Here is a 21,439-nt window from a genome sequence, read left to right on the forward strand (position 1 = left end):
TTCGTCGACAAAACATTCATCAATTCCCGAGACTTTTTCATTTTACGCCATTGTTCTCACAGTCTCCACACTCATACTCTTCCACTTTCCTTTTCTCTAGGGCTTTATTTTTTCCTTCTTCTCTCCTCGGAATTTTCATTTTTAGTTCAAAATCCACAATATTTTTCACGATTTTCGTACGCTCTTTTCGTTTATAGGAGCCTAGTGTGTCTGGAGGTCCAAGGTAAAATGCGACCTCTTTTCTGAGATTCATATGATGCTTCCACAAGCTTGGTGGGGAAAAGATCCACTCTTTCTCTGTTAATTGAGGATTGGTGTTGATTAAGGCTTGCTCACAAGGAGAGAAAAGCAGAAGAAACATGCATTTTGCAAAGCTTGATGACTCTCCTATGTTCCGCAAACAGGTCCATTTCGACTCTCTCTCTTTCTTATGTACTCTAATCGCTTAATCTTGAGTTGGCATTTCTCCTGTAATTTATATTTTATAGGCCAATGGATGATTTCGTTTTTTTCTGTCCTCGTGAGCATACATGTATAAAATTCGTGCTTCCGGCCGATTGCTTAGCGAAAACTCTGGGAGAATAGCTTATGTGTTGGGTGTTGTTATGCTCCCTAATTTTTTGATGAAGCAGTGAGTTTGTGGGACTTGTCAGTTTTAAGCTTAAATCTTAACCTTTTGTGGGCAATCTATAGCTCTCTTGATTTTGCGAGTTTCTCATGGCTTATACTGCAATTGGAAGTAGTGTTGGCTCTTGTTAATGATTTTTAGTTTCTAATAACTACAGAAAGAGTTCTTAATTCAAACTTCTGAATAAAGCTCGTTGAATTGTCTTGTCAATTCCTATCTAACTTGGTGTTTCCACTATGAAAAATGAAGAAAAATTCACTGGCCTGTCCATGTTTATATCGTGTACTTTTGATTGTTGACACCTAAATTAATGAAACAATGTGTGGTTAATATTGTTGATAATTTATTATTTTGCCATGAAGGGTGATTAAAGTTGAAACAAAAATAAAATGAAAAAAACTACTATAAATGCAAACTATTTTTAGTTCATCATCTTCGAACAGTCTGTTTTCTTTTTTACAGATTTGTGCAGCTGCTGAAGAACAATAAAATAACAATTTCGATATTTGACTATTCCGCATTTGAACAGCTAACAAGTTGCTTTTGAATATCACAGATCATTTTGTTGGAATTTACAAAGTGACATTGGATGCGCTATCCACTAATACTATTTTGAGCCAAAATTAGGCTTTGGTTGCATTGGCTTGTTGGTGCTTAGTCATAATCACTGGTTTTTTAAATCAGTTTCCTAAAAATGCGACCTATTTCTGCTTACAGATACAAACATTGGAGGAAAGTTCTGAATCCTTGAGGGAGAGGTGTCTAAAGTTTTACAAAGGATGTCGGAAATACACGTGAGAACTTTTTGCTGTGTTTCAGCTTTTGCTTTGTTGATGTTTGTTTCAATTGATGTTCACATTTGAAAAACCATAAAAATTTTATACTCTTGGTTTTTATTTCCTGATGAGTTAAGATCTAATTTCAAATTATATTTTTTGAGAGAATATGGGAAACTCTAGGCCTTTTGATGTAATTAGAGTTAAATGGTGCCATTTTTTGAACTTAAGCTAATATCACAATATTTTCTCTTACCTTTGGTAACTATCTCTTGGTATAAGGCATTCGAAGTGGCTGTGCTGATGTACTGTATCTTCGTACTAGAGATAAAAAGATATTTCAGAACTATTTGGTTTGGCTATTGAAAGATCTAGTACCATGCTAAATTCATCCATTATGTCAGATAATGAAGAGAAGAAGTACTTGGATCTTGGTTCATTTTTAGTCTCCCGTATGTATTTGACTTTTAACGATGTTGTATGACTTGCAGTGAGGGCCTCGGTGAGGAATATGATGGAGACATTGCTTTTGCTGGTGCTTTGGAAACTTTTGGTGGAGGGCATAATGATCCCATTAGTGTTGCCTTTGGAGGTGTATTATCCTTTTTTCAATAATATATGCAGGCTACGTCTTGTTTTATTTAAGGTTCTAAAATTCGCTTGACGCTAGTCAGACACCTAAAGCCTAGGCCACGTAGGTGCGTGCTTTAGGCGCCGTGAGGCGAATTCCACTGTATCAAGAGACTTGTAATGATTTTTAGAATAAATTTCAGCTCAATCTTTTTTAAAATCCAATTGACCTGTGGTTCATTCCTCCTACTTCTTTTGCTTAAGGTGAGTCAGAATAATAGGCGATGCAAGAGAAATTAAAATAAAGAAAAAAAATTACTTTTAGGGCTTGTTTCGATTTTTTTATGCGTTAGGGTAAGCGCAAATCAATAAATCGTGGTTTTAATGGGGTTTCAATCCCAAAAAATTAAAAACAGAAACCTATAATTCTTTTTATGTCATGTTCTTGTTTAATTGGGCTTTCAAAATTAAAAGCCAAAAAAAAATTCCCCAAAAAACTCTAAATGCCTATGACTGTCTAGGCGCCCTTGCCACCTAGCACCTTTTCGGTGTGGTCGGGTGGCGCCTAGCCCGAGTTTTAGAACACTGGTTTTATTTTCTTCTTGCAACATTTTCTGTTGTTGACTGATGTTGCAGCTTTAATGTAGATGCAACAGCTGTACATTGGACCATTGCATGACCTCTAGGTTTCAAGATACTTGAAAATCTTATTTAGATATCTATTTAACTTAATCCAGTTTTCTGGAATAAGATAACAGTTCTCGTATAGATTAGTCTTTCGTGAGCAAATATAGGTTATATGATAATGGTTGAGACGCGGGTTAGCAAGGAATGTTACATTTATAAGTCCTTGGAAGTTTATTTTTAGAACTTATCTGACTTTTCACCAGTTAAGATCAGATTTTGGGAGGATAGGTGGTGGGAGATTCTTCTTTATCCTTCTTTATCATAACTATTATCGGTCCATAATAAGCCTATTCCTTACTTTATCTAGTCAGAGAGCTCTTCCTTTGCTTATGTTATGTCCTAAGTTTTGCATCTTCGGAGGGATTTGAATGATGAGGAATTGAAACACTTGAGCTCTTTGCTAGGGTTTTTAGAGAGGGTCAGGTTGGTTGGAGGGGTTGATGATATCAGGGTGTGGAGCAGGGATCCTTCAGAGTTATCCTTAGTTAAATCTTTTTATGAGTATTTTTTTCTAATCAACGACTTTCCTCTCTTTTCTCTATTTCACGTCATTTGGAAATCACTGATCTCACCCGAGGTTCAAGTTTTCTCATGAATAACGATGCTGGGAAGCTGCCAACTTGTGAGATGATGCAAAAGAAGTGGCTTACATGTGCTCTTTGTCCGAATTGGTGTGCGTTATGTCGGAGAGAGGTGGAGACTCAGAACCATATACTTATTCATTGTCGTTTCACGAGCTGTCTTTGGATCAGAGCTTTGGAGTATATGAGTTTGTATGGTTAGTTCCAAGATTTTCGCACGAACTATTTGCTGCAGATCTTAGACGTGAACTTGGCAGAAGGGGTATAAATTTTGGACTGTGGTAGTTCATTATATTTGATGGTCAGTATGGTTGGAGCGGAATAGAAGGATTTGACAATAAAGAGGAGTCGATTGAGGAGTGTTGGGACAATATTAAGATTCAGGCGTCTAGTTAGATTGGGAAACACGTAGAGTTTAAGAATTTTTCGATCTCAGATAGATTGTGGAATTGGAGTTATATTTGTTTTAATGATTAGGGCTTTTGTCCATCCCTTTTAATCACTTGTCCATCACGGGTAATTATTAGCTTTTAATCAATTAATATAATATTGTTTCTTATATAAAAAAAAGATCAGTCTTCTGTTGTACCATAACATTTTTCAGCATCTCAAAGTCGGTTGTTAGCGGATGCACTTTATGAATTAGTAAATAATTGGTTTAAAACCTCAATGTAATGATGTATTGAGTGTAATCTCATTCTTTTGATAAGAATTCCTCAGTAATGCTAAATTCTAAACCACAAACCATTTAGTCAATTGAGTTTGTACCAATGTGTTCTTGATCAATAATTTGAGGAAGTTGAAAAGGAAGAGAGAAGAATTAGATCCTGTTAAATTAAAGCAAACCACTTTCTTTTTTCTAGAGTAATCTACCACTTAGAACAACTGACGCGGAATCTAAATTCTGAGTATGACGCCATAACCTACATAACTTGGCTTCCCACTCTTCCACAAGAATTATCAATGTTGCATTTACCTTTTATATAAACCACCTTTTGGCACTAGTCTTGTGACCCGGACCCTCGCCCTTCCATTACCCAAAGAGGGGCAGCAAGGCCTATGCCACATTGACTATTGATGACAATGTCTTCCTGGTGTGGTGATAAATATGAAGTTCTCTCTTTGATTACAATAGCTGGTCCTACATATGTTCGGATTATTTACACATCCTAGATTTCATTTCCTTTCATCCAAGTGCTTCTTTTCGGTCTGCCTTATTTAAATCTTCCTCAGTACTAGATTAATTCATGCTGTCTCTTAAAAATCTCCTAGTTCATTGTTTATTTTGGCAAATAAGTTTCTATCAGTTTTTTTATGGGATTATTATGCTATCAAGTCAAAATCTAATATTTGCAGGTCCTGTCATGACAAAGTTCACCATAGCACTGAGGGAAATTGGGACATATAAAGAAGTTCTTCGATCTCAGGTAAACTCATCATTTGAATCTAAGTTTTATGGAATTTTAGTCTTATTTATTTATATAGCCAGTCCTGGTGGAAAAACTGCTTTTATCCTCTTTTTTTTTTGGAGAGATTGATGACATATTTAAAAATGATATCAAATAAGTATTGTACAAAATTTGTTTGTTGGTTCTCATCCCATTTGTCTAAATTATTGTCTGTCTCAAATTAGTAAGGTGACTTAGTGTAAAGAAATGAGTAATTAAGATATTATATTTTCACTTACCATTTGACTCGTTGCATTTCATCCTTTCAGGTTGAGCACATGCTGAATGAAAGATTGCTTCAGTTTGTGAACTTAGATTTACAAGATGTCAAGGTACATTTTTTTATCATGCTGTTTGATGTGAAAATAGCTCATACCGTATATTTGCGGCTATAAGTTCCTCAATATTTCATGCAGGTTAATTTATTCTGTTTTACAGTTTATTATTTTTTTATGTGATCTACTTAATAAGGAAATCCCAGTTACTTTATGTAGAAGATTGAAATTATTGTTGGATAAAGCAATAATGTTCTTCTGTCATGTGCCCATCCCTAATGATCGAACTGTAGTATTTTGTCTTATGTTCGATCTGTTATGAGGCATGTCTTAAATTATTTTTACTCACAGCCTGTATTGCTTTTTTTTTTTTTTTTGCATTATTTTTTTCGCCTGCTACTTTGTTATAATTTGAAAGCAATAGATTCTATGGAAAAACATGTTGTTTCCTCAATGTGATGGCTTTGTTTTACTTTTATACAGAACGAATATGTTGTTTTCTTTTCCTTCTTGTCCATCATTCTATTTTGGCCATTCGTAAGTTTTTGGTTGCCTTTAGGGAACTCTTTCTCCGTGGTAATTTAAATTTAAAATATGATATGGTTTTCCACGAAAACTAGTTAGTGATATTTCATCTGAATTTTACATGCCTGCTTTGCGATTTTTTAACCTATGTATTTATTTATTTATTTTATTCACTGATGAAGTTTATTATGCAGGAGGCGCGAAAGCGCTTCGACAAGGCCAGTCTTCTTTATGACCAGGTGATCTTTCAGTATAGCCCTTCTGTTTTGCATTTGTATTTAGCTTTCTGAAGCATTCTTCAGTCAACTTGTTTGGTTTTCTGGGGTGACTGGGTGCGTGGGTGGTTAGAATTTGTTTGACGTCTCACATCGGCTAGATTAAGTCTTTGGGAGTTGTATATATGAATTTGATTCGCTCCCTTGAGCTAGTTTTTGGAGTCCAAGTATCAATCTTAACATGGTATTAGAGCCAAGACCCACCATTATGTGTTGGACTATCATATGGGCCACCCATTGTCTTGTAAACTTATCATATGGGCCACCCATTGTCTTGTAAACTTCACGCTCAATTCCTGAACATGAGACGGTGTGTTAGATGTCTCACATCAGCTATATTAAGTCTTTAGGAGTTGTATATATGGATTTGAACAATCATCTCCCCTTGAACTAGCTTTTTGGGGTTGAGTTAGGTCCAAGTCTCAATCTTAACATAATTCTATGATAGTTTTATGTGATACGACTTGTCAAATATGCCTGACGAGGATAGCTTAGCGTGATAAAAAGGGTGTAGATGAGAGATCACCAAAAGCCAAATCTGTTTGTCTAAATTCTATAACACTGGGGATGTGAAGTGGTTTTTATACTATAAACCAAAGAGAGTTTCTTGGAGCTGTATGGCTTTGTTTATCTGGAAAATGTGATTAATTTAAATTTATCATATACTATACTTTCCCTAGATGTGTGACTGATAACTATTGGCTAGTTTGTTGCTACAGGCTCGTGAAAAGTTTTTGTCATTGAGGAAAGGCACAAGGAGTGACGTAGCAACTCTTCTGGAGGAGGTAATGTATAGAACTTCAAGCCATGAAGTCAAATTATGTAGTTCATAGAAGTAAATGTCCGCCACATAACTTATTTGTCTGAAACACATCCAGGAGCTTCACCATGCTCGGTCAACTTTTGAGCAGGCTCGATTTAATCTGGTGTGTGATAATTTCAGCTTTTATTCATTAGATCTTGTGAACACAAATTAAATCCAGTCGCTGCATCATTACAAATGCTTTTTCTGAATGCTGACCACCCAGGTAACTGCTCTTTCTACCGTAGAAGCAAAAAAAAGATTTGAGTTCTTGGAAGCAGTTAGTGAAACAATGGCTGCCCACCTTCGTTATTTCAAACAGGTAACTTAAGTGGAGAAACCGTGTAATGGTTGTGTTAATAGGATTTTATTTAAAGCCCTTTCATCTTTGATTCCATGTAGGGTTATGAGCTGTTGCATCAAATGGAACCATATATTAACCAGGTTTGTCCTTTTCCTTTTCCTTTTCCTTTTATTTTTCTTGGTTGCAGTGTATTTGAGTGTGGACAATATGTCCTTTCGTTAATGGAGCTTTAATCAAAAAACAAAAGAACAGATAGTTTTCTTATTATCTTCATGTTTTATCCATCTTCTGAATTTGGAGCAAGATATGTTTACCTTCCATGGGTTAGCAGAACTTTGAGTGCGATACAAGTTCCTAAATCAGTTGCCGCATAAGAAAAAAATTCCCTGATGGGAACTCTTGAATTTATGATGCTTATACTGTGCAGGTATCAACTTACGCGAAACAATCAAGGGAGAGATCTAATTATGAGCAGGCAGCTCTTAACGAGAGGATGCAAGAGTATAAAAGACAGATTGATAGGGAGAGCAGGCAGTCTTCAAATGGTTCCAGTGGATCTCCAAATGGAGATGGAATACAAGCCATTGGTAGGAGTTCACATAAGATGATAGATGCTGTAATGCAATCTGCTGCAAAAGGAAAGGTCGAAGAATATTGACATTTACAATTGTTTCTGAATTCTCATTACTGTACTTGTTGTCTCTTACCATTTTGTTTTATTCTGAGATGAATACTAATTTGAAGCTAATAGTTTCAGGTTCAAACAATTAGACAGGGTTATTTATCAAAACGTTCCTCAAGCCTTAGAGGTGATTGGAAAAGAAGGTTCTTTGTTCTTGATAGCAGAGGAATGCTTTACTATTATCGCAAACAAAATAGCAAACCTTCTGTGAGTAGATATTCAAGCTTGATATCAGAATGCAATGGAATTTCGTTAAATTTTTTTTCCCAGTTCTCTTTTTATTCCCATCTAAATTATCATTTCATTGCAGGGGTCGGGTACTCAACTTGCGAATCAAAGGAATAGTTCTGAATTGGGTTCTGGATTACTCAGCCGTTGGTTATCTTCTCATTATCATGGTGGGGTACATGATGAGAAATCTGTGGCACATCACACTGTGAATCTGTTGACATCAACAATCAAAGTCGATGCTGATCAATCAGATTTAAGGTTTTGCTTTCGAATTATATCTCCAACAAAAAACTACACTTTGCAGGTCTGCTATCATACCTTAATGAATGACCTCTTGACTTTTCGATGTGTTTATTTTCTGTTAAAGTAGTAGTGGGAAACATCCTCTTGATGGTTAATTGTCAGCATTGGTACAAGTGACTTCTTTAACTTGTCGGTGCAGGCAGAGAGTTCCCTAGATCAAATGGATTGGATTGAGAAAATTACAGGGGTGATTGCATCATTACTAAGTTCTCAGGCTCCTGAGAGGGTGCGTAATGTTTATTTACTGAGTTGGCAATTTTTGTATTCTAATTTTTGGACTTTGGTTGTTGATGTTTCAGTGTTTATCTGGTAGTCCAATGGGCAGTGGTCATCATCGATCCACCAGCGAGAGTAGCTCTTTTGAAAGTGCCGACTTTGATCATGGAGCAGTTGAAGAATACACATCCGATAGGTTTACTTCTGTTCATACAGACCGTCCTTTGAGAAGTTCACAACAGCAGAGAGCCAGTTTAAAAATCGAGAAGCCAATTGATGCATTGCGGAAAGTGTGTGGCAATGATAAATGTGCTGATTGTGGTGCTCCTGACCCAGATTGGGCATCTTTGAATCTGGGTGTTCTAGTGTGCATTGAATGCTCTGGTGTCCACCGAAATCTTGGAGTACATGTATCTAAGGTATAGGAAATTGTTGACCTCTATACATACTCTCTTATGATTTTCACTAGGGTCTTGTGCATTAATCGTCTTGAACACTTTTTTCAATGGTGGAAGGCCATGTCAGCGGTGCATAAAAGTGACAGAAGAGATTTTATACATGACTTTGTGTTCACTTGAAATGGTTGAAAGACCAATGTGTTGTCATATCTGAAAAATAATAGCTCTTTAGCATCTTGGAGTTGCATGTATATGTCCAAGTTTTTCATGACCTAGCTTACTGCAAATTATACATGTGCACCCTCTTCACGGGAGTGTAAAATGGGAATAGAGAGAGGTAGTATCAGTTTACCATTTCATTATATTTTTTATGATGGTGATGTTGTGAATTGTTTTTTTACTTGACACAATGTGTTATCTGGATTTGCATACCCAGGATATTGTGATCAATATATTTGCCTTCCATGCAGGTAAGATCACTGACTCTTGATGTCAAAGTCTGGGAACCGTCAGTTATAAATCTATTTCAATCTCTGGGCAACACCTTTGCAAACTCAGTGTGGGAGGAATTACTGCAGTCAAAGGGTGTCTTCCAGGTTGATCTTGGCTCTACAAGGTAAGGTTTCTCCATCGCTGAATGTAGTATTTATATGCTCATTTTAATTGTTTCTGAACATAATCTTGCATAAGTTAGTAATTGATTCAATTTTTAATACTGAAGCTTGTATCGGCCTAACAAACAACAAATGCTTTACTTCAGCAAGCCCAATCATGCAGATTCAATTTCTACGAAAGAAAAATTTATTCACGCCAAGGTAAGCTTTTTACGGTACCTTGATTCTTATCTTAGATTTTACTGCTATTTTTCTTTACCTTTTAGGCAAGACAGCTCCATACAATTTTGATATGACATAATTTGCAGACCTCAATTGTGATTTTTCATTATAAAGATGTTAATGGAACCCGAGGAATCAACACCCATTTATGTTACCTTGCTGTTAATGTATGCATATCCTCAATAAACATATCTTTGAGTAAATAATAAATGCCAAATGTATACTAAAATGATCAAGATTGGCTTCCTCCCTAGCACCTGTTTATGTGCGACTTATCAGATCATGTGGGACTTATCAGATCTAGATCATGTGGGACTTATCAGATCTGCTTCTTGACTTGAGCATGCAGAACTTTTATTTCCTTTTTGCAGTATGCGGAGAAGGTTTTTGTCCGGAAGCCCAAGCAAAATCGTCCAGTGGCACAACAAATGTGGGATGCTGTTCATGCCAACGACAAGAAAGCAGTGTATTGGCTCATTGTTAACTCTGAACCCGATCTAAATACTTTTTCTGAGCAAGTAACTTGTAACACTTCTGTTACCCTTGCCAAAGTTATGATGATGAGAGAACAGTCTGCCCTCGACCCCTACTCAGGCTGCTTGGATTCCGAGCTGTTGCAAAAGACATTTTCAGGCTCATTAAATATAGCAAGCACTGGTGGCGGCAATAATTACTTGGAGGACGTAGATGGGTGGTATTTGCTCCACCTTGCTTGCGAAACTGCAGATATTGGAATGATAGAGCTTCTATTGCAGTATGGTGCAAACATAAATGCTGTGGATTCCAGGGGCCATACTCCCCTCCATCGTTGTATCGTTAGAGGCAAAAGTTCGTTGGTTAAGCTTCTTCTGACAAGGTATGTGCATGCTTGGTAAATTCTGTCTCACATAACTGATCATCAATTTCTGCAACTATCACAGACCAAAAATGTAATGTTTGTGCTCAATAAATTGGATCAAAAGTGTGAGCTTGTATAATTATTAGTAGTGATATGTAATTGTCAACTGTGTGACTGCATGATAACTCTGCATTAACCTCAGAGGAGCCAATCTTCAAGCTGCGGATGATCAAGGTAAAACCCCACTTCAGCTTGCGATGGAATCAAATATTGAGGACAGTGAGTTGCTGGCTTTACTCTCACACTCGCATGGAGGGTAAATTGAAAAGAGTGAATTATTTGATTAATGTGGGATAGATTAGTGGATGTTAGGAATGGGTGGTAGTTGTAATTATGTATCATGGCTAAAGAAATTATTAACCTAAGAGTGGGTGACTGCGAATCTGTGATAGGAGGCTGCTGGTTGCTTTTGAATTCAGAATGGAAAAAGTGGCCATTTTTTGTGTTATATATAGTCGCTCCAAGAGAAGAGTGTGAGTGGAAGGAAGCATTTGGTGTGATGAAGATGTAATAATGCTGTTAAACGATAGTTAATTGTTTGTAATTGTGAGTCGTCGCGTGCGTGCGTGTGTTTTGTTCCTTCTTCTTTCTCTTGGGTGGTGGTACAGGATGAATGCAGTTTCGCGAGCATTGTATTGTACATGTTTTTGTTTTTATTTTGTTTAGTTTGCACGGCTGTAAGCTGTGAAGCTTTTGGTGAGGTGAGGTGACCAACCAACCACATGTTTTTGTTGGAATCACTGTATGATGGATCATTTCCAGTTTTAGATAATTTGAAAGATTTAGATGGATAAGAGCCTGTTAATGCATTAGATGATTGATTGTTTCTCATGTTGTTATTCCAGCAAAGAGGAATTAGTCTGAAAATTATCATAATTGCAAGAAGAGGCAGCCGAAAAACAAAAACAAAGGTGAGTGGAATGGAGAAGACCAACACGCACGCGATGCAGTGCGAGCATAAATTATTATTAATTTACTAACAATCACGCTCCCGCAAAGCGATAAGACATTTTTGGCAGTCATTTCAGCATAATATCCCGTTGTCCACAAACAAATAAGCGGTTCAAAATAATTCTTCCGCTTATTATTAACGGTTCACAGAGACCCGTCAAAGGTCGATGTGCTCAAGGCTGGGTCCCATTCCCAGTATACGATATTTTTAGCATCATTAAGTGCAACAAATACGTATGGAATCAGCTAAATTTTTTACAGTAGAAGGAATGAACAATCTTTTCTTTATCGTTTTACCCAGGAAAATTGATATAGGAGTAAAAAGTATTGGATGTTCAGTTGTGTATAAGTGGAAATGATATTCGTTTTGAATCAGTACTGTAGTATAAACAATAAACACTACTTAAAAAAATCAATTAAGAGCCTAAAAAACACTGAATTTGTTTCCTGTGCGGCAAATTATTATTTTTCTTTCTTTTCATTTTCATTTTCAAATAAAGGTATATAAAAAATCCATACTCGCGTCAAACTCGAGCAAAAGAGCGTTTCTGGTTCCTTTTCCACTGTGAAGATTTTACCTGGACAAGAAAGATCGGCGAAACGACACTCTTGTTAAAGAGTTGGCCATTATGATTAATGGTTCCTTAAATCTTTCAATACCTTGCAAAATACAATCATCTGATTCTCACACTCTTCTTTATTTTCAAGTTTTGGAAGTTGGTTTTTCTCTAGTTTCTGGAAGTGTCAATCTTCACCCATTTGGGTCTTGAAGCTTACTACTGGAACCGTTGAAAATGCTATCTTCTTCAAAAATATGGAAGCTTAATATTTTCTTGGGGATATGTGGTGTGGTTCCATCCCTAGATGCTTGAGGTCAAGTGCGCATTAGTTTTTCGTCAATAGTAATTATACCCTAGTTCAGCTCCATCTTTGGGGAAAATATATCTGAAATCTTTGGCTCCTTTGTTACGAGACGAAGTTGTTTGTTCCTTGAGGTTGTGCCTTCTGTATTTCTCGACATTATACTATTCTATGGAGAAGAAGACCCCTATACCTGGTATTTGCGGCTGTAAAGTCTTTACTATGGTCGTCCCGTTTATCTTGTACCTGAATATTATCTCTGCACAATGCTCAAGTAGGATGAGCCAACCTCCACCACAATTTCATGTGCCGAACTTCCAGAATGAGTTTCGGAGGATTTCTTTGAGTATATTGTTTGGCATCGTGACAGGATTGGTATGCTCTTTTCTCTTTGCCTTGCTAGTTAGGTGCTTCATCAAATATATTAACAGGACCCCAATTCTTAAAGACCCCGTTGTGTTTTCTCTCCGAATTCCTTCCAAGACACTAAAATCAGCTCTCTCTAATGAACCCCTGTTACTGGGGTCAAGCCCCAGTGGAAGGTATTACAAGGCTGTCCTTGACAATGGTCTCACTGTTGCTGTCAAGAGACTCGAGCTCTTTGACGATTGTTCTCCTGAGGTTCAGAGCAAGGCAACAAAGAAAAAAATACAGGAAGAACTAGAAGTTCTTTCTTGCATAAGACATAGGAATTTGATGAGTTTGAGGGCTTATGTCCGTGAATCATGTGGGTATTCATTGTTTTATGATTATGTGCCAACCGGAAGTCTTGAAGATGTCACAAAAAGAGTGAGGGAGAATCAGTTGCAACTTAAGTGGGAAATCCGTCTTCGTATTGCGGTTGGAATTGTTAAAGGGATGCATTATCTTCATTTTACTTGCGATCCTAAAAGATTGCACTACAATTTGAAGCCGTCTAATGTAATCATTGACGCGGAGTTTAAGCCGAGGTTGGCAGATTGTGGGTTGGCAGCAGTAATTCCTAATTTTTGTAGAGCCGCATCAGGCTACAACGCACCAGAATGCATTCAAAATTGCAGGTATGAAGTTTCGATGAGCCTGCGAGATTGGCTCTTGTATTATATTTTATGCAACTGAACATCCATTGTAACTAGATATAGAATAAAGTCGTGGGTTCCGTTATGTCTATGTTACTTATATTTTATCAGTCTCACCCTGGAAGGGTAGCTGCTCCTATCAAGGCTCAAGTTTATTGGTTCTTGGTAGCCTTTACCCATTAACGTAGTGTCATCTTGCATTCCTGCTGGAAGTTTCCTATGTCACGATTAAATGCCTAACTGACAACATGAACCTTGAAGGCTTTATGACCATAAAAAATTTGTTTCTGTTTCCATTTTGTCGTATCCCTTGCAACGTTATGGCGCTAAAGCTTCTGAAGACAACTAAAAGTGCTGTAGGCTTAGGAAAAGCTAAATGTAAAGAGAGTAGGTTTTGTTAGTTGATTGGTCGTGTAAAGCTTAAATTCTCTTATTGTCTGAGAATAGGACTTGTTAGAACAGTTAGTTCAATGAAGTCCTCCGCTTACGTTCCCATTTTATTGCTGTAAAAAATGTCGTTTTCAAAAAAAAAAAAAAGAAATCAATCTACACATCTGCCCTCATATTATGATATATTTAAATGCTAACCATTAAATATTTTATTCTGTCCCAGGTATACAGATAAGAGCGATGTCTTTAGCTTTGGGGTTATTCTGGGTGTTCTATTAACGGGTAGGGACCCGTTGGATCCATTCTTTGGGGAAGCCGGCAGTGGAGGAAGTCTGGGGCAGTGGCTTCGGCATTTGCAGCAAGTAGGTGAGGCTAGAGAAGCACTAGACAAGAGTATTTTGGGGGAAGAAATGGAAGAATGTGAGATGTCAATGGCTGTCAGAATTGCTGTTGTGTGCCTATCAGATATGCCTGCTGATCGACCCTCAAGTGATGAACTGGTTTCCATGCTCACGCAACTAAATAGTTTCTGACTTGTCATCTCAAAATCCTTTCAAAAAGCTCTTGGGTTGTTCTCGCAGCTTCCGCAGTGACCCTAGGTCTGCCGTGCTAGCAACCATTGAGATCCAGCATGACCACTAGCTCAGTAGCTCTTCCTCAAAATTGGCTTTTATATTTGTGTGGGTGACTTTATATGTGAATTTTCATTTGTCTCGTTTCTTTATAATGTGCCTATATATCTCTTAGTCATGCTTTAAATATGTGATTATTAGTATTTGGTTTTTTGTTATGCCTATCCACGTTACAATAAGTTAAATATTGATTCTAATTTTTTCTAAAGTGATTATGATATTTTAGTAAATAAATAGGAGTTAATTTGACACTTTAACTCCGATATTTTTTACTACACAAATTTATCTTTTACATCTGTTCAAATAAATGAATTGAGAGATGCATTCTCTAAAAACAGTATTTTTGTTATTTTATTTAGAAAAACTAGTATGAGAATAATTTATTTTTCAAACATCCAACCTTAAAGAAAATCATTTTGACAAAATTTTGTATGAGACGGTCTCACTGGTCGTATTTGTGATACGGATATCTTATTTGGGTCATCCATGAAAAAGTATTAATTTTTTTGCTAAGAATATATGAATATCGATATGGTTGATCCGTCTCACAGATAAAGATTCGTGAGATCGTATCACAAGAGACATATTCTATCATTTTTGTGATTTTTTTTAAGCACTACATCATCTAATATTTTTTTAAAAAAATTTCGTAATCTATACATTTAATAACTTCTATAAAATATAATTTTTTCCAACCTTCTCTCCAAATTTTTAGATCATGATGTAGGAATCACTACAATTTAGGGATTTTAGGGATTCATGTAAGGATGTAAACGAACCAAATCGTTCGTGAACTATTCGAAGATCGATTCGATAAAAGCTCGTTTGAGCTTGTTTAATGAGGCTCGTTAAGATAAACAAACCAAACTCAAGCTTTATAGTATTCGGCTCGTTAGCTCGTGAAAATGTTCGTTAGTAAGTTCATGAGTAATCTTTTAGATTAAAAAATAATAGTTTTGATATTTGATTTATTGATTTTGCATATTATTTATGAAATATATAGAAAAATCTATTAAATTTATTTATTATAATAAATTTACAAATTTTAACAAGAATAATATATTTTTCTTTAAATATATAATTTACTTTTTAATTAATTTAATGAAAATTTAAATGTATAATTCATATTTATTAAGCTTGTTTAGGCTCGATAAATGCTTGAATAAGCTCGTAAGCCATGCATATATTCGTTAAATAAAGCTCGAGATCGGCTCGATTATAAACGAATCAAACTCAAACATTTAAGAGTTCGGTTCGGCTCGACTCGATTACATCCCTAAATTCATGTCAACGAGGTAAGCAGTCACTCATATCGAGGCATTGAAAAAAATTTGAAAACAAATTTCATTATGAAATAAATTTTTTATATGTAATTTAGTTCCATGCAAGTACTTTAAATCGATGATTTTTATTATGAATTAATTTCAAGTAACTTTTACAAATTTGAAATAAGAGAGATCCTATAACAATAATCGTTTTGAGTTGGGAGATTGATTTAATACAAAAGATTTCACCTTAAATTCGGAAGACAAACTTTGTTTTTTGGAGTTTGAAGTTATATTGTGTGTGTGTAATGATTCATTGTTTGACCGATAAGTTTTTGTCATCTATTGAAGTCATTTCTCTTTAGCACACGTAAATCTCTTGTAAAACAGTTTTACAAATTTTTATCTGTGAGATGGGTCAACTCTATCGATATTCACAATAAAAAAATAATACTCTTAGCATAAAAAATAATATTTTTTTATGGATGACTCAAATAAGAGATCTGTATCACAAAATACGACCTATGAGACCGTCTCACACAAGTTTTAGCTAACCTTGAGTCGTAACAAATTTTTAAAGTGGCCCGAAATTTTTTTTTTATAACAAAAATGCTAATTACTGATCTTATCTATCAGAAAAATACGTTTTATTTGGAATTAATTTTAAATTGAAATAAAACACTTTTGATATCATGACCATAAAAAAGAAAAACTAGTTACTTAAAACTAGTTACTTGCAGTCCAGTTTAAAATCATTCCCTGGGTTGGGGTCTCCCGATTTTCTCTTATCCGCGAAGTGAGGAAACTGAAACAAACTCTTTCCTTTCCTGGGACTAATTTTAAGGTTTGGTTTTTGGCTTTAGCTTTCTCTTTTCATACTTTTTGCTCCATGTTGATGTTTATTTCGTTTGTTTTTCCATTTGGGATCTCCTAGTTTCTCATTCTTCTCCAACTGTCTATGCATTTTAAAATTGTGAAGACATGATGTTTGCACATTTTTATATGTACGATTGATTCTTGAACCTTTAAAGTTCGATTGAATGACGCTGAAAGCCTGATCGAGCTTACTAAATTGTCGAGTGAAATGCCCTTTTTTAATTATTAATTAATTTCAAGAAATTATAAATGATTGTTTTTAATTCTGAATTAGCTCAAGAATAAAATGCGTGGATTTTATGCGACACTGAAAACGCCCTTGTTGTTTCTCGATGGAAGATGGAAATGTGATATTTCGGGAAAAAAAGTATTCCCCAGGTTTTTATCGCCTAGAAACCTTGTAGTTTACATTACCGGTGGTGGGAGGAACGGGGGGTTGTGGAAATAGGTAAATGGCCTGGTCCTGATTTATCTGAAAATAATGTTTAATTTCTTCCACTTGGGGAAAACAAAATTCATTCTAATGTCATGACGGAATGCAACTTTTTCGATTATAGCTATAAACGGTTGGTTATGCTTCATTTTTGGAGTGTGTTAATTATCAAAACTAACCACACAATATACTTATTTTTGCATGTGTCCATCGTAATTTAGTCGTTTCAAGGCTATATTTTAATATTAATGTAAAAGTTTATTTCAACTTGTGCAACTTGCATGTACTTTGCAAGCTACGGGTTGGTAATAAAAAAAATTTGGATGCTTTTCTATGTTGTCTGCTGATAAATGCTAATGCATTAATATATAATATAAAAATTATTTTATTCAATTCCAACTTGCTCAACTTGCATGAAATTGTTTCCGGTGCTTCTCTCTGTTACCTTTCCGTGCATTTTCACCACTAAGTCTTACTTCTCCAGGATAACCAAATTACTGCTCAAGGTTTAATCCTGTGCATTGATTGGATTTTCCATCAAATGAAAATCACACGACAATGTTCGATTGTCTGTGTGTGATCTTCTTTACATAGGTGTTTAGGAAACAAATGCTGTGATGTTTTAATCCAAACTTCTTCAGTGGCACATTTTGTATGAGATCTTAGCAGAATAACTTTTTCTCAGACGAGACTATGGAGACTAAAGAAACGATCTCACGGTTAGAATACGGAAAACCTCCATGGGTGTTCAAAGGCAGGCAAGTGTCGTCCCATGCTTCGGATAAGCAAATGTACCTTGGAATACCTGTTCCTTTCTCTTGATATGTAGATGGAGAAAGGAGTACTGAAACGTGCTTTAGCCATCTGTCTTGATTTTCAGTGCCTTATACCAGCTCCATCTTGTCAAGGCAGAGACAGCTCGAGCTTTCATCCCAAAGGAGTTCAAATTAGTAGAGGCATTTGGGTATTAGCAATTCTATCTCATTTATTTTCATTATACTATTCAAAAAAACATGGAATGCATGTAAAGTTCTATATTTCTCCTGATCTTTATTTAATACAAATTGCTATCTTATGCTCCGCAGTTATACGCTTGGTGGATTCTTTCTTGCTAATTATGAGGACAGCCCTGCTGGAATATTTGATGAGGTTGCATTTGTTGTCCTTTATTTATCTAGTTATGATAAACCCACGTGAGGCAGCCTTGTAATTGGATTTCAAATGGACATTCCAGCAGTTGCTTGGAATGTACATATCTGTTTAAGAAAAACAAAGGATAGAAACACACAGTGCTTTGAGCATGATTCTCAATTGACTGGGATTTTGTTCTTATATCAAACTTGTGCTTCTCAGCTCGTGGTGATTGCAGGAATTGTTTGGAATCCACCTACATCTTGTGCGTAAGTTTCCTATCGCATCACTGATTGCCCTCGGTATCATGCCCAACAAATATGAATGACATGCTTGAGTTCATACTTGTGTTGTCCATTAGATTGACTACTTTTTAGTGCTACAATCCTGTTGTGTGGACATGAGTTTACTGCTTTACGTCCCTGTATAAGTTGTGGGTTATCTTATCCAGGACAGAAGGCATAGGTTGCATTTACATTCATGCTTTTCACTTAAAAGAACAAAGAAAAATAAATTCCTATTTTGGGAAAGCTACATCATACATGAAATTTCACTTTTTTTCTGGCAGATTCATTCACCTATTATTTATACACCGCACAGAAAAGCCAGCATATTGATTATAGCTGTCTGACATGTGTCTAGATTCTTATCGTACATTATATATAACTTGACAACAGATGGGCTGCAAGAGTGCTAGTGAACAGTGACAAAGCGTGTGTCCATGGACGAAAGGTAATATTTTGAATCTCGGATTCAACATTTATCATGTCTTCTTTCAAAGAAACATCTTCAATTAAGGAGAGAACTTTTTGAATCGATTGATGCCAAATTTGATCACAAGTGCATATACATACATCACGTCAAAAAGTTTCCAGTGACAGTTCTTGTATTTGCAGGATGTAGGACTTCCTAGTCAAGTTGCCAATTTCACAAAGGTGAGTCACAAGCATGTTGATTGCACTGTAAACGGTAATGGAACTATGATTTTACACCAAATAGATCAACATTTTATGGTGTTTGTGGGAGGTGTATATTTATTTTCTGTCTTTGTCCAGAGTTTATTCACACAAAGATATATTGGTGTTTGAGGCATTCAATCACGTCACTATGTTACTCCCGTTTTTAAACTGCTGTTGTTGAATGTGATGTGATTTCTGTCAAACCAGATAGTTACAGCACTTCCTGGGACAAAGAAAGGTGGATTTGGCAGATTTCTCAGCAAGATCAGCATGAAGGATTCTCTTAGTTTTTCAAAGAATTGCATAGATATTCAAGTGAAAGAGATGAATAATCACACGGCAATCAACATGTGCAGTATCAACCTTAGTGCTGCTGGTGAGAGGATAGCGAGATTTATATGCACTTGTGAATTGGCATTTAACTGTCATTTACTACTTCTGATCCTCCTTTTTCTTCATGTATGTATGCTTGATTTTCTATATATATATATAAGTAATGACAAAACCTCCGGACGACTCGAAAAAGTGGATGGGCCCAGCAATGAAACTTTCCCTCCCAAGCTTTAGGTAGTTAGCATTATTATTCTACAACTTCTTTTTATGATATATGAATCACGTGAGTTTTGTGTGTGCAGTGGGCGCACAGAATATAATCCTCACCTACTCAAGTACTGTTGCCAGATCGAATGCAGGTTTCGGTTATGAATACGGATGGCATCTTTCTGTCTGTCGTTGTATTTGAATTCGAATTCTAACTTGTGGTTTTTCAGGTTAAGAGCCGTGCCAACAGCAAGAGTTTCAGGACCAGGTCCTTGTACATTTGACAAGGACAAGGATACAAATGGGGACTTACAAAGAAACCTCAGCATTGCTGTGATGCTGTCTAAGCCAATATTAGCTTTGGAGTTTAACACACTGAAAATGAAGGTGGAAGCACCCTCTGTTGTCTCCCAATAGTCCACCGTCCATGCTAGTTTTATTTTTCGATTGTAACCACTAAAGATGGTGACTTTTGTAACACATATTTATCAATATGGTCACCTGTTGTTTCGTCAGTTGCTGGTAACCACCTCTCCAGACCACTCCCTATGAAAAAACCTAAAGCTCTGATACTAACTTTCTAATAAAAATATTAAAGGTGAGAGTTTACAGGATTTTTATTTATTCAGTTATCAAAATATCATAATCGTTTTTTTTTTTGAAATCAAGATCAACACGAGATTATAACTTTTAAATTTGAATTAATTGAGCAGAAACAAAGTTAATTTTGGGTTTAATAAAACTAAAAAAATGATATTTTAAGTCAAAAATGATTATTTTTTGTTTAAAGGATGAATATATTATTTCTTAAACCCATGTGGTGTGTTTTTGAGAGACCTAATACGATACAATATACTATGTCTTGTCAATTTTTTGTTTGTCTATATATTGATGTAACAGTTTTGATAGACAAACTCTTTTTAGAGTGTAAGGTTTATCAAATCTAGGAGAAATTTGGTTAATTTTTTATCGATTTATTTTGTTTTAATTCGGTATCAGACCTATTGTGTTTGAGGTTGATTTTATATTCTGATCAAGTTGTAAATTTTGATTGCAAGCAATCACATTCATGTCCTGTATTATTGATTTCATTATTTTGGCTAATAATCTTAAAATATATTCAATATACTCATTACATGACTTTTTTTCCATATATGACTATTGATTTTAATGACTTGAATGTGCTAAAGGTCACTCCCCTAGTTATCAAGGTCATTGCTCCTATTGGTACGATGCATGTGAGTCATGCTGATAAGCCGAAGAAATTCGACGGCTCAAATTTCAAAAAGTGGCAACAAAAAATGTTCTTTTTATCTCACCAGCTTGAATATAGCAAGGTTCATCAAAGAGGATACTCCCAAACCAGCTGAAGTTGACGGAGATGTACAGACTACTAGTGCTATTCATGCATAACACCATTCAGATTTTTTGTGTATAAATTATATAATGAATGATCTGACTGATTCGCCATACAATATGTATAGTAAAAAGAATATGCTCGAGAATTGTACGAGTCTCTGGATAGAAAATATAAAATCAAGGATGTTGGGGCCATGAAATTTTTTGTTGGCCGTTTCTAGGACTACAAGATAGTCTACTCCAAAACGATGACCAGTTAGGTTCAGGAACTCCAAGTGATCCTACATGATGTTCATGCGGAGGGCATTATGCTGAGTGAAACTTTTCAAGTGACGACTATCATTGAAAAATTATCTTCAGCTTGGAATGATTTCAATAATTATTTGAAACACAAATAAAAATGAGATGAACATGGAGGAATTAGTTGTTAGGCTTCGTATTGAAGAAAAAAAAACGACGTATTCGAAAGAAAGTTTTTCAATACTATTATGGCTAAGGCCAATATTGTCGAACAAAGACAAAGATCGAAGACAAATAAATTTACTTGTG

The 21,439-nt window shown here is 35.7% G+C and overlaps 3 protein-coding genes across 6 annotated transcripts; all 3 read left to right on the top strand.

Annotated features, from left to right (window-relative positions):
* Positions 1 to 2: 2 nt before the first annotated feature.
* Positions 3 to 11,229, top strand: LOC142542114 (ADP-ribosylation factor GTPase-activating protein AGD3-like). Of its 2 annotated transcripts, XM_075648558.1 has the most exons (19): positions 7 to 404; positions 1,346 to 1,422; positions 1,896 to 1,996; positions 4,599 to 4,669; positions 4,960 to 5,022; positions 5,685 to 5,729; positions 6,485 to 6,550; positions 6,644 to 6,691; positions 6,794 to 6,889; positions 6,970 to 7,011; positions 7,299 to 7,514; positions 7,629 to 7,760; positions 7,864 to 8,088; positions 8,227 to 8,313; positions 8,387 to 8,722; positions 9,172 to 9,317; positions 9,423 to 9,516; positions 9,909 to 10,393; positions 10,578 to 11,229. In XM_075648558.1, the coding sequence occupies exons 1-19, from the start codon at positions 360 to 362 to the stop codon at positions 10,693 to 10,695; spliced, it is 2,493 nt and encodes an 830-aa protein (XP_075504673.1). In that variant the 5' UTR covers positions 7 to 359; the 3' UTR covers positions 10,696 to 11,229. The 2 variants fall into 2 exon arrangements, with proteins under 2 accessions (XP_075504674.1, XP_075504673.1); XM_075648559.1 differs by lacking the exon at positions 10,578 to 11,229 and having other exon boundaries at positions 3 to 404; positions 9,887 to 10,271.
* Positions 11,230 to 11,882: 653 nt separating this feature from the next.
* On the top strand, positions 11,883 to 14,497 carry LOC142542115 (inactive leucine-rich repeat receptor-like protein kinase CORYNE). Its single transcript, XM_075648561.1, has 2 exons — positions 11,883 to 13,287; positions 13,919 to 14,497. The coding sequence occupies exons 1-2, from the start codon at positions 12,419 to 12,421 to the stop codon at positions 14,226 to 14,228; spliced, it is 1,179 nt and encodes a 392-aa protein (XP_075504676.1). The 5' UTR covers positions 11,883 to 12,418; the 3' UTR covers positions 14,229 to 14,497.
* Positions 14,498 to 16,368: 1,871 nt separating this feature from the next.
* LOC142542116 (protein NEOXANTHIN-DEFICIENT 1) lies at positions 16,369 to 20,070 on the top strand. 3 transcript variants are annotated; one of them, XM_075648564.1, is made up of 11 exons: positions 16,369 to 16,436; positions 17,587 to 17,659; positions 17,782 to 17,865; positions 17,987 to 18,050; positions 18,255 to 18,301; positions 18,710 to 18,764; positions 18,929 to 18,967; positions 19,199 to 19,367; positions 19,486 to 19,558; positions 19,627 to 19,683; positions 19,762 to 20,070. In XM_075648564.1, the coding sequence occupies exons 2-11, from the start codon at positions 17,595 to 17,597 to the stop codon at positions 19,946 to 19,948; spliced, it is 840 nt and encodes a 279-aa protein (XP_075504679.1). In that variant the 5' UTR covers positions 16,369 to 16,436; positions 17,587 to 17,594; the 3' UTR covers positions 19,949 to 20,070. The 3 variants fall into 3 exon arrangements, with proteins under 3 accessions (XP_075504679.1, XP_075504678.1, XP_075504677.1); XM_075648563.1 differs by lacking the exon at positions 16,369 to 16,436 and having other exon boundaries at positions 17,520 to 17,659; XM_075648562.1 differs by lacking the exon at positions 16,369 to 16,436 and having other exon boundaries at positions 17,578 to 17,692.
* Positions 20,071 to 21,439: the final 1,369 nt, after the last annotated feature.

The sequence above is a fragment of the Primulina tabacum genome, chromosome 4 (assembly GCF_025594145.1).
Source record: "Primulina tabacum isolate GXHZ01 chromosome 4, ASM2559414v2, whole genome shotgun sequence".
Classification (NCBI taxonomy): Eukaryota; Viridiplantae; Streptophyta; class Magnoliopsida; order Lamiales; family Gesneriaceae; genus Primulina; species Primulina tabacum.

Excerpts from the sequence above, each read along its gene's own strand:
- LOC142542115 (XM_075648561.1), top strand. The coding sequence starts at position 12,419 with ATGGAGAAGAAGACCCCTATACCTGGTATTTGCGGCTGTAAAGTCTTT. Across the intron at positions 13,288-13,918 it reads GAATGCATTCAAAATTGCAG|GTATACAGATAAGAGCGATG; the intron begins GTATGAAGTTTC and ends ATTCTGTCCCAG.
- LOC142542114 (XM_075648558.1), top strand. The coding sequence starts at position 360 with ATGCATTTTGCAAAGCTTGATGACTCTCCTATGTTCCGCAAACAG. Across the intron at positions 7,012-7,298 it reads TGGAACCATATATTAACCAG|GTATCAACTTACGCGAAACA; the intron begins GTTTGTCCTTTT and ends TATACTGTGCAG. Across the intron at positions 10,394-10,577 it reads GTTAAGCTTCTTCTGACAAG|AGGAGCCAATCTTCAAGCTG; the intron begins GTATGTGCATGC and ends CATTAACCTCAG.
- LOC142542116 (XM_075648562.1), top strand. The coding sequence starts at position 17,595 with ATGGAGACTAAAGAAACGATCTCACGGTTAGAATACGGAAAACCTCCA. Across the intron at positions 17,866-17,986 it reads AAATTAGTAGAGGCATTTGG|TTATACGCTTGGTGGATTCT; the intron begins GTATTAGCAATT and ends TATGCTCCGCAG. Across the intron at positions 18,051-18,254 it reads CTGCTGGAATATTTGATGAG|CTCGTGGTGATTGCAGGAAT; the intron begins GTTGCATTTGTT and ends TGTGCTTCTCAG.